The following is a 12,152-nucleotide window of genomic DNA, read 5'->3' on the forward strand; positions in this document are numbered from 1 at the left end:
AATAAGTGAGAGGGTAGTAGAGTGACTAAGTTAATAGGTGAGTGAGTGATTGAGTGGGTGAATGAGTCGGTTAGTGAATGTCTGAGTGAATGGGTGAGTGGCAGGCGTGGCTGGTGGCTGCATTAGGGCTGTCCTTCAGGGAGAGGGTTGAAACGGGAGGCAGGCGCTGTGTGGCGGGCCGTGACGCTAAATTAGAGGCCAGAGTCGTCCTCAAGGTCAGCCGAGCTCTTTTTACATCCCATGGTGCCCACTGCCCTCATCGGGTGGCCTGGGCAGAGCCAACCGTCTGCCCATCTTATGAAAACACTCAGACACACAAACATACACATACACACACACACACACACACACAGTCATACACGGAACACACACACATACTCTTTTGAAAAGAGAGTGTGTACTTAGACGCGTTCATAAAAGACAACCAAACATGTATTATATGCCAATGTAACTTATCACACCCAAATATTCCTTATAAGTAAATGCATCTCACACTCAAAAACACACACTCATTCTGCAGCGTACTTTCATTCATACACAAAATGCCAAATGGATCACAACTACGCATCCTCTTGCATCCTCATGTCAAACACATTCACAGCTCAGACACCCAAATGTCCACTGACGTGCGTTTCATGGTGGCCCCATTAGGCACGGGAGGACGAGGAGGTGAGAACAGGCCGAGGTTGGGGACGCTGACTGGCGTCAGGACCGAGCCAAAGCCACTCTTTCCACCGCCTCCATTCATGCAGAGTGAGGCGCTAATGGCCAAGGCGTCTTTCCACTCGCTGGCGGAAATTATCAGCGGAAACGCAACACTTTGACACTCATCGCTCGCTCGTGGTGCCTATCAGACATCACGTCCGCCGTGATGCTTCTGCTTCGCGCTTGGCTCTATTGGAGCCTTTTAGCCCATGATGAACCATCGGACATTTTGCAACTCACATTAGCCGTAAATCACCTTAGGTGGTCAAATGTAACCAAGAGCCAGCTTGGCCCTTATATAGATCTCTCTCTTCTCTCTCTTTCTATCCCTCTCCCTCTCTTTCTATCCCTCTCTCCTGCTTTCCTTCTCTTTCCTCGTATTTTCCATCGACATGCCTCTGTTTTTTGTGACCACACCGACTGGAAAAATAACACACACAGTCATCCTGCAAGGCGAGTCGCTCCCTGACCCTGATTCCCTCTCACCACATTTCCATCACCAGAGAGCCTTGCGCACGTCTAATCATTTCGCTTTTTCCCCTCCGAGGCAGTATTATTAACATTGTTAATTTTCTGAGGCCTGCATCCCGAAAGAGGAATTCAAGGGAAATGCATTACCGAGAGCTATTCCATCGATTCCCATTATACCGCTGTTGGCTGCCGCCGTAACCTGATGACGCTGCGGGTCCAATCCAACCAATGCAGAAAGCAGATAGCCACCACACCACCACCCGGATAAAAAAAAATAAAACCACTGACAACTTCTGAGCTCTGCCAATTGGTTAATAAAAATGAGTATGTTGAGGCTTGCAAAAACATCAAATCCTCATACAGTCTAGCTGATGTGAGACATGGCAATGTATGGAAACCATGAATCTATGACTTAAGACCGACTAGGCCCCTGCACAGTTTTTTACAAGGAGGCCAGCCCTGGACATGCCTGAATGAAAATGAACTAACCCATCTATCATAGTTGGTTATAAAACAGGAACACGGTGAAGGAAGCCACATGTATGCTAATGGCTGGGATGAAAATGAGTGAATGAAGCATCATATAAGAGATACACATCTGACTCTGTTGGTAGTCCATAACATGATAGTGTTCACAGATAATGAAGAAAGTTGGCAAAATGAAGAACGAAACTACCCTGATATATTGTGCCATTAGCTAGTTTTAAAACATGATTTCACTGTTTTTTGTTTTTTTTCCCAAATCCCATGTAAACACACAAACACACCCCACTCCTACGCTGTTACCACACACACACACTCCCTACCTTAACAGCCAATAATCTCTGTTTTTTATTGGGGAATTACCCTACCCAGCCAAAGCACTGCCTCCAAAGTTGACGTTTTAAAATAGATCAGGGAAAGCATTAAATGTTTCCCCCTGTATTTTCAAGGAACTGTTAAGGGCTTAACACAATCTCTAATTACACATTACCCTCCAACGCTTTGAAGGGAACTGTTACTGGGCAAATGCCAGAGAAATTTGAATAAAGGAAACACACCCTAATAAAGTGAGGAACTCAGAATCCCGACTCCTCAGTACACTGTGCATGGGTATAGCTCCTTTACCTTGCCTTCCAATTTACATCAAACTTGTGGGCATGCCATTACTGATAATCAAAGTGCAGAAGGAAATCTTTTCACTTCGTAAAAGGAACCCATATGTGACTCTCAAGTCTCACCAAATCGCACAAACAGCAATTGGAGTAGGCCTATGCTCTGAGCAGGCAGCCGCTCCTTGGCCCACCTGCCATAGAAACAACATATTATCTATAAGTATATATACTCTTTTGATCCTGTGAGGGAAATTTGGTCTCTGCATTTATCCCAATCCGTGAATTAGTGACACACTCAGCACACAGTGAACACACAATGAGGTGAAGCACACACTAATCCCGGCACGGTGAGCGGCGCTCGGGGAGCAGTGAGGGGTTCGGTGCCTTGCTCAAGGGCACTTCAGCCATGCCTACTGGTCAGGGTTCGAACCGGCAACCCTCCGGTTACAAGTCCGAAGCGCTAACCAGTAGGCCACAGCTGCCCCTAACATGACAGGCCAATGCAGGTAATGTTTCATATTGTGTTAGTTGTGACATAGCAACATACAAGTGACAAGAGCATTTTGAATGGTCACACCCCTAGTGCATGGAAACATGGAAATGGCTGTGAATGTATCTTAATAATACAGATCTATGGTTATGACAAAGTACAGTCAGCGATTGTGCAGCAAGTCACGTTTGTTTGTGTTTAGGTTTATATTTAAATTTATTAGCAGACGCTTTTGTCCAAAACAACATACATTATATTTTAACCAAGGACCAAACGAAACACACCAGAGAGGTGGCTCACCCCTACCTTCAGTATTCTCAGAGAATTAGTTTGGGGGACAGGCTGCTCCTACTTTGTTTGTTTCCAGTTTTTTGGAGCCTAGGCTGCCTACAGAGACCTGCTTTTGTTACATTGTACTCGCTGAATGGGCAAAGAAACGTATGGTTTTGAAATTGCGTACGATCGCTGAGTGCACCATTAACATTTGATTAAAGTCCTTCTTATATCTTGCAAATTAATCTGACTTTCTTGAGAGATAGATGTATCGGTCAGTTTGACTGTTACTTCATATCCAAATGATTCAAGAATATGGCTAAAGGGGGGTTCAAACCAAAGATTTTGCGACATTCTAAAACCTTGCAACTGCGACTAGACATGGTTGCGACGGCTTGCAACAGCTGGCAACGACGTGCAACATTTAATTCACACCGATGCAACTCCTTCTGCAACAGTTTCGTCTCGTCACAAATCTTTGGTGTGAATTGGGCCTAAGAAAACATAGTAGAGCAACAGGTGCAAGGCAAAAACAACTCCCCTGTACACAAACCCAAATATCTAGTCACTGTCCCAGTCCTTCTCCTCCTTCTTCTCCTCCTCCACAAAACGTCTCTGAAAAGAACACGCACATGGGGTTCAGCATTTGGATTCAATGAGAATCTTCATTCCGACCAGGATGTCGAGCTGGTTCCCTCTCTCAGGATGGAGAAATGCAAAGAGCAGGGTCAGTCTGGGAGCAGGCTGCTAAATATAGTCTGTGCGCTCATGTGAGGGCCAAACGACAAGCCTGCTCTGACCGTGCCTTGTAATTGGGGAAAAAAATAAAGAATGAAATTACATGTTTATTTTTGAAAACAATTTTAATCTTCTCTCCACTCATTTTGAAAAAAAAAGAAAAGAAGAAGACGCCCACAAAGACACACAAAACCAAGATGGGCTGCCGGAAGGTTCTTTAGGCTGGCTGTTTATTTATTTGATGGATGTTCTCGACTCCGCCACTCTGACGTCTTAAGGTTAACACTGGACCTGCCATAAACTATGCAGGATATGCACGACCCAGAAAGGAGAGAGAGAAAAAAACCTTAGGCTCCATGTTGATGTAACGAAAGCTAGAAACTGACTTCTAAATGGCATGTGCTTCACTCACCATGGCAAAGGACACTCTTTTTCACAACACCCATCCTCTGCTTAGTAGTGTGTAAACTATACAAGTTATTGTTTGTGCTGGTGAACGTGTTATTGACGTGTTATATAGATACATTTATCATATCATGAGGATTTAAAACATATTTTCAGCACTTCTCCATCTTGTCTTATCGATTATTCCAATACATTTCCTCAAAATAGAATAGCTTTTTTAAAGTCAAACCCTAGTACAGAGCATGCTTATAACTCCACATACCAGAGTTCCCAAACCTTCTCTTCTCCGTCACTTACATGCACTTCACGTGTAGCCTATTTTTCACTTACATGCACTTTCTTTTACCATCCCTCAGACTTCATACTCTTAATCCTGTCTGTATTATTGCTTTAACATTGTTTGATGCTTCTAAAACTATTTGGAATCTATCTATTTTGAAATTGATCTCTCTCTTTTTGTCCATATTGACTAGGAGGAGACTGGATTAAAACTCCTTTAATCCTGATACAGCCATACTGTGTCACATCACCTTGTGTTGAAATCTATAATGAAATCTATAATGTTTAACTGTTCAGTTAAAGGCTGATGAATATGTATCATGTATTAAATAATTTTAGTTAAAAATCTAGGTTTTTCAGAATTGTAGAAAAGCTGATTTGTAAATGCAACTTTCATGAAAGTTTTACAAAAGCACGACCAACAACAGTAGTCTAGGCAGTTTAGTGCCATAATATACTCCCCACTCTCAATAAGTATTACTCTATGCGTTTCATAGCCTAAATGCAATGTGTTTTTCATACAGGAAGGTTAACCATATCAGTCAAAACAGCTCAACTCATGTGATTAAAGGAATAGGGCAGTTAAGCCAGCGGATGTAACGTTGAAACCACACGAAATGTTCTGTTTCATCCATTATTTTAGGAAGTAGCTGCTTTAGAATTATTTTGAACAGACTCAAACTATTATTGTTGCGATATTAAAACCTAAAATATGGTCTTTTGTCTATCTGTTTTATCAAAAGACAAACACGTGAGCAGAAATATAATGTGCTGCTCCTACTTTCAAATGCTAATGCCTTTCAAAGATATTTCGGAATAACAGAAAACATTTTGTATTTTAAAAATTCTAATACAAAAGCAAACATTTGTAGCCCGCGATTAACCGCACATTCACAGTGTGAAAGTTCTAGATGAACTTCTAAGGAACTACTTAGTGCTTTAACAAAAAAAGTAAATATTCCCAAATGCACCGTCCTTGATTCGAAACTGCTGTTTGCTTTAATTCGTGGGATTTCACAGAGGGGAAACTAATGAAGACTCCACGCAGTGATTTTTAAACCATTCGTTTTAAAAGCCGCGGTCGGAATTTATTTTATTTGTCATGATAATCATTTCTTTATTTTTATTTCACGGTGCCCTTTTTCTGCATCCTTTCTCCGGGACGCTGAATCATTTAACCCTCATCGTATGCCTACAAAAGCAGTAAATGCGTTTTAAAATATTGAAAACAGAATGAGGTTTGAAAACCAAACAATAAAATCTAAAACAGTAACCACAGACTCGAGCAGCTTAATTTCTTGATTTATACATGTGGATTTATTTTCCCCTCTTCCTCTCTCAGTTAAAACAATTCACGGTAACTGTACGAGCAACAAGACCCAAATTATCTGGCTGTTACATCTGGTTTTGTGACACTGGCTCATTTGAAACGGAAATAATGAACTTGTAGCGTTATTATTGCTATTAGCCTAGGTTGTTGTCTTTGACGTAGGCTAATACTGAGTGAAAAACAAGGAATAATTCCACTGCTGCGTTTTTCATTGAGGCACAGCATTTACCATCGCTCACCTGTATAAGACACAAAATGACAATGCATGCCTCATATACCTCAGTCACACCCAGGGCAAAAACGGGAAATGCGTTGCGGTGCCCTGTGGAAGTAGATATCAACACAGAGCAGAATGCAATGCAGTAAGATGAAATATACAGCGAGGTCAAATAGCTATCTCCGGTGCATGTTCGCCACCAGAAGATAATAGGCCATTCACCAGTGACAACATGTAAATGACTACTGTTCAGCTGCTATTCATCCGTATGGGCCCACAAACTTTCATCTAATGTCAATGCCGAACCATATTCATTTAACGCTACAAAGCGTGGCAACCTTAATGTTTAAGCGATGTCTCCCCGATTTGCCCCTTTGCCCACCGTGTTACCCTTTCTGTATATTTTCTCCTCTTTTTCCCTTTATTGCCTCTTGGCGGCTCTTCAAAGGGTCCGGACCCTGTAATTAGGAGGCGGGACCTCTGTCTCCCTGTAGAAGACTCTGCGCTCGTGCCGAAGTTACTCCACACTGTCCCGGGACTGCGCGAGCCGAGACCCCCTCCTTGTAGAGTCAAGACTCTTGGGATTTGTTTCTCAGGGATGGCCGCATCGATTCTGGAGGTATGGAAACCATCTTTATATGTATCCAGCTGTTTGACAACGCGTGTCCATATTAAGGGTAACACGCTACCTCACTGGTACAGGCTACTGTTTTGTAATTATGCAACTCATTCATAAGAAGCAAATATGGGCAAGTCTCCCCGAGACCGTCAAACTACGCGGATCGCCTGAATGAGGTAGAGTTTCCAAGTGAGTGTAATGAAAGTTTGATTAACTTATTCACTGGCAGATTTTGATGCGACAACCATGTTGAGTAGTAAGCGTTAGTGTAGCACTTCACGCACTGCATCGGAGAATGACTTGGGGGGCGTGAGGTGAGGCAATATTAGAGCTCTGTATAACGTCATGTAAATCGCCGTGCTCTATGCGACCACCGGAACGCGTTTGGACTTTCGGACCATAAGAATGCGCCGCGAAGAGATGATTTATTGTTATACCATGCCAAACCTGTTACCAAATGCATCCAGTTAAGGCTCTTTTGTATTTCACGAACGTGGAGGTCACTACAGTGCAGTCTGGGTTATTGGGTTAATGAGTGATTAAAGACAGAGTTGATCAGAAGGTGTATTTTAAAATCTGCTGTGGCCATAAGTTGCTGGCGTATGAAAACAGATATGCACTGATGGACATGGACTACGTAATGCCGACCCTGCAATCAGCCTGCAGATTGAAATTTCCATACATCATCAAAAACGAACCATAGGAAATAAAACACTTGCGGGAAAGCCTCCGAACGCAGGCATTAAGGACAAGCTAAAGACCAACGGTTATCCCTGTAATGGAGCGCAATTAACCTGGAAACAGGAGCTAAAGCAATAGGATAGCCTACGCCAAGTTAACCGCAGGCGCTTATGATCTGCGTTAAATCCCGGGGTCTCCGGAATCACGTTGCCTGACAGTCAATCTCTGTCCAGAAAGATCAAGATTGTATTAAACTGTAGACTACTCACAGTATTTCCATGCGTAAAGTGTTTAGAGGGGGACGTTTTCTTGATCACTTTAGGTGCTAAGACCTCAGTTGTGCACGTGTTGGATAAGTAGAAGGGTTTCAAGACTTCAGAAGTTTCACTTTTGCTCATGTTGGACTATTCATCCAATTTAAAGAAAGGTGATCCATGGATGCACATCATAGCCAAAAGTTGTAGGCCTTAATGTGTACAGGTGAAACCATGACATCACATACATGTACACATAGTTTGTAGAATGTTACAGAACGTACAGCACACAGTACTGGCCACTTCTTTGTACAATGGGGGTCAAAGCCCTTGATGGCTGACAGCACAATAATGAAAAAATAGTTGTAGATGCAATAAGGTGAGCATTAGTGGAAAAACTTTGACTGAACATCAACAATACTCCATTGTTGAACATATGCTAGTGCAATAAAAACACCATGGTGACTGACAGAGCCAAACATGTCCAACAGGATCTGTGTCATTTTGAAATGCATTGCATGTACTTGTGAAGAAATATGCATGGAGCCTGACAACTGTGGAGAGATACTGAGTGCTTGAGGGCTATGTTGTGTTGTTGGATTGTTGGGTTGTCCCAGTATAAAAGTGGGTTTAGTAAATAAATCAGAAACCTGTAAAACCTAATTACCAAGAAGAAAAGCATGATTTGTCTCATTTGTTTCAGCTTTTGCCCAGAGGATGAAAGTTCTCCGTTGTTTTCATGGGTATTTTCAGCAAACCACACATGGGAAAACATTACCCTCAGTGTCTCAACGTTCTTCTTCCAACAAACCAACAACCACAGATCAGACTCTGATTGTTTATCAGGGACGGGAGCCCCTTTAGGAAGGGGAACAAAAACAAGCAACCTTAATTAGTGTCAACTGTTGCCTTAGAAACTAAGTCAACACTAAGGGCTCACAACCCCAACGCTTTGCACTGTTCAATGTTTTAAAGTAAAAACCTAATCTGAATCTGAGAATGTATGTGTGAGTTGTAATATATGCTGCTGTTGGTTTAAGTGAGCTTGTCTCGCCCCTCAGGAGGAAGCACGTTATGGCTCCAGCCCTCTGGCTATGCTAACTGCCACCTGCAATAAATTTGGAAGCACAAGCCCAGTGAGAGACTCCGCCACGCCCGGCAAAGCAGGAAACACAGTGCCAGGAAAGAAGCCCTACACCATGACCACGGACCTCCAAGCGCCCAAGAATGGCCGCAGCAACGATGGCCTGCCGGACTCCTACACCGCCTCCTTCGGCGCTGGAGGGGGACTCCTGACCCCCACGGGCAGCCCGCCACCCCCGACGGGGGGCTACGGCTCCGAGTACAACCCCTTCTCCCACTCCTTCCAGACGTCGTCCGGGTCGCAGGACCCCTCGCTTCTGGTGACCAAAGCCCACGCCACTGCGGACTGCCTGACTAGTGTCTACACCTCTCTGGACATGACCCACCCGTACGGCTCGTGGTACAAGGCAGGCATCCACCCGGGCATCACCACGGCGCCGTCCAACGCCACCTCGTCCTGGTGGGACGTGCACCCCAACTCCAACTGGCTGAGCCCGGCGCAGGCGCAGCAGGACGGCCTGCAGGCCTCGCTGCAGCCTGTGCCGCCACAGACCTCGCTGAGCCCGGGGCAGCTGCCCAGCTACAGCTCCGATTTCACCTCCCTCAACCCGGCGCAGTACTCCTCGGTGGGCCTCAGCTCCTCCACACACCTGCTGCCCTCCTCTCAGCACATGCTGCCCCAGGACATGTACAAGCCCAAGCCCGTGGCCAGCGCGGGGATCATGGAGAACCCCATGGGCCTCAAGCCCAGCCGGGGCTCTGGAGGGTACGGTGGCGGAGGCGGCAGCACCACGGGTCGGTCGTCGTGCGACTGCCCCAACTGCCAGGAGCTGGAGCGCCTGGGTGCGTCGGCCGCCTCGCTGCGCAAGAAGCCCGTGCACAGCTGCCACATCCCGGGCTGCGGCAAGGTGTACGGCAAGGCCTCGCACCTGAAGGCACACCTGCGCTGGCACACGGGCGAGCGCCCGTTCGTCTGCAACTGGCTCTTCTGCGGCAAGCGCTTCACGCGCTCCGACGAGCTGGAGCGGCACGTGCGCACGCACACGCGCGAGAAGAAGTTCACGTGCCTGCTGTGCAACAAGCGCTTCACGCGCAGCGACCACCTCAGCAAGCACCAGAAGACCCACGCAGAGGCCAGTCTGCAGGGCAAGGGAGCCGGCGGAGAAGGGGGGGAGGCAGACCCCAGGGTGGAGGAAACCACTGACCCCAACAGCAACGCCCCCGCCCCCGGGCCCGGGGGAACGGTCCCAGACGCCGCCACCAACGGCGAGGAGAAAAGCAACGCGGCCAATGGCGTAGAGACGAGCAGTGGTCTGCTGGAGATCTGATTCCGTTTGACCTGACTGACTCTCAGTTAGGTCTGCTGGTGCTTCTATTGGTGCTAAGCGGTGGTGCTGAGGTGTGGGTTTATTTTTTTTTCTCTGTGAAGGACGGGAGAGACCAGAAGAGACCATTTATATGTTCAGAAATACATTTTATTTCTTTCACTCCCTCTCCCTCTCTCTCTCTCTCTCTCTCTGGTGCTGTGAGCCAGCAACAAGAAATGGGACAGATGGAAGCCAGCAACTTGTAAAAAAGCCAAGAGACTTTAACATTGCAAAGCTGCTGGATGTTAAGAAAACACCATACACGCACACAGACACACACAAATGTATACACACACACACAAACATACACACACTAGCATGTACCACTAAATCACTGGGAGTGCCTCTTATAAAGACATTAAAAATGGCAAATTTGGTGATATTGAATAATAACATATCACGCAGGTATTTTGGCATTTTCACTGAAATAGTCTTTTGTGAAAATACAGATTTACAATAGTATGTTTTTGTGTAATATATTCAGCATATTTTCATTATGAAGGACCAAGCTGTTAACAGATTAGCATAATTGATCATGCTCATCTGAGTGACTGAACAGTTGCTGATAATGTGCAGTTATTGTTCTTTACAAATGTTTTATTTTTTCTCTTATTCTCAGTTTAATTTAATTTCCTTTTAACTTTTTTAAGAAATATAAATTATGTCTTAAATTATGAGAGGATAGTATTGCATTTCAAAAGCATTGCTCAGTGGCTGAAGGTCTGCAGCTGGCCAGTTAGGAAAATAAATTAATGGTTTTCTTTTATTTTTATCTTTCTATTTATTGATTGTTTAAAATATTGATTGCTAAGTGGTGGTGGTGTCCATTTTTGATTCTCTCCTGTCTTTTCAGTCTGCTTTTAAAGTTAATTTTACATGCACCCCACCTTAACCTGTTAACTTGCCTGTGTTTTTTTTTGTTGAAGTAGAAAGTGCCTTGCCTTCAGGACTGTAAATACAGTGACAATGATGACTTGTTTTTGCCAATAAATTTTCGTCATATTTATTTTTGACGTATCTGTGACTAGTTTTTGATGAGCATATAATGGGAAAGGTATTAACAGAAATGATGGTAGGTAGGCAGAGTTATCTATCCAAAGTTGTACATACTCTACCAGTAAGGATATTATTTAGTAGTCTGTCTCTCAGAGCAAATTACTCAATCAAATGCACATGAAAAACTTGTTTTATCAAAATAATACATTCAGGATATTGTAGGTAGCATAACAGTAGCACACTAAACACAAAAGGCCAGAAAACTAAATAAAGACAATTATTTAGCTCCAGTCCTGAGAGTAACAAGGTAACTTGGGTTAGTTTGTTAACTCTAACAGCAGTGAGAAAATATGGGTTACTGTGACTTCTTTGTTCCTGGTTTGAGAAGTCCACTGTGCACTGGAGTGTGTGAAAGGAACATTCTGAACATAAAATTCATTTATATTGTACAGTTTCAGTGTGCCACTGAACTCCACCAGGTTTCCCCCATGCTGTGTGGCCTGTGCTGTGTGCAGTAATGAGATGATTGCTAAGTGTCCTATCATGTCAAAAGTGGCGTTGAATAAAGTAAACATGTTGGTTAATTCATTTTTCCGCTGCCCCCAGTAATGTCAGCACAGCTCCGGGGGAGTGATGCCCACGGCACACCAAGCACACTTCCGTCAGGAGCAAACTGCAGCCCAGCACAAATATTAACACTCCACATCAATCCGGCCGCCTGACACAAACAAACACAGGGCCACGGGTGTGCACCCAAACACCCTCTGTCTTTCCGGCTTCTCTCTGTCTCTCTCTCTCTCTGTCTCTCTCTCTCTCTCTCTCTCTCTCTCTGTCTCTCTCTGTCTCTCTCTGTCTCTCTCTGTCTCTGCCTCTCTCTTTTCCTTGCCCTCATGGTCTCTAGGCTTAAAGCAAGAAACATTTCTGTGCATAAACTAAAAGTTTTTGAAGCCATTATTTTATTTTAATTGCTTATTTTCCAGTCTCAAATAGCCCGACCCATGCTTGAATTCCAGCACAGTGCCTGAGAACTGTAAGACCCCCATGCTGTCTATTTCCTTCTGTAGTACCCCCTCCTCCTCTTCCTCTTCCTCCTCCTCTTCTTCCTTTTTGTTGCTGTATCTCCTACATTCTGTCTGCCTGCCCCATGGCT

At 44.6% G+C, this 12,152-nt stretch overlaps 1 protein-coding gene across 1 annotated transcript; it reads left to right on the forward strand.

Annotated features, from left to right (window-relative positions):
• The first annotated feature begins 6,547 nt into the window (after nucleotides 1–6,547).
• On the forward strand, nucleotides 6,548–10,999 carry sp7 (Sp7 transcription factor). Its single transcript, XM_048253850.1, has 2 exons — nucleotides 6,548–6,621; nucleotides 8,618–10,999. Exons 1-2 carry the CDS (start codon nucleotides 6,601–6,603, stop codon nucleotides 9,965–9,967), a joined length of 1,371 nt encoding a protein of 456 aa, XP_048109807.1. The 5' UTR covers nucleotides 6,548–6,600; the 3' UTR covers nucleotides 9,968–10,999.
• Nucleotides 11,000–12,152: the final 1,153 nt, after the last annotated feature.

Source organism: Alosa alosa, chromosome 10 (assembly GCF_017589495.1).
Source record: "Alosa alosa isolate M-15738 ecotype Scorff River chromosome 10, AALO_Geno_1.1, whole genome shotgun sequence".
In the NCBI taxonomy this organism is placed as follows: domain Eukaryota; kingdom Metazoa; phylum Chordata; class Actinopteri; order Clupeiformes; family Clupeidae; genus Alosa; species Alosa alosa.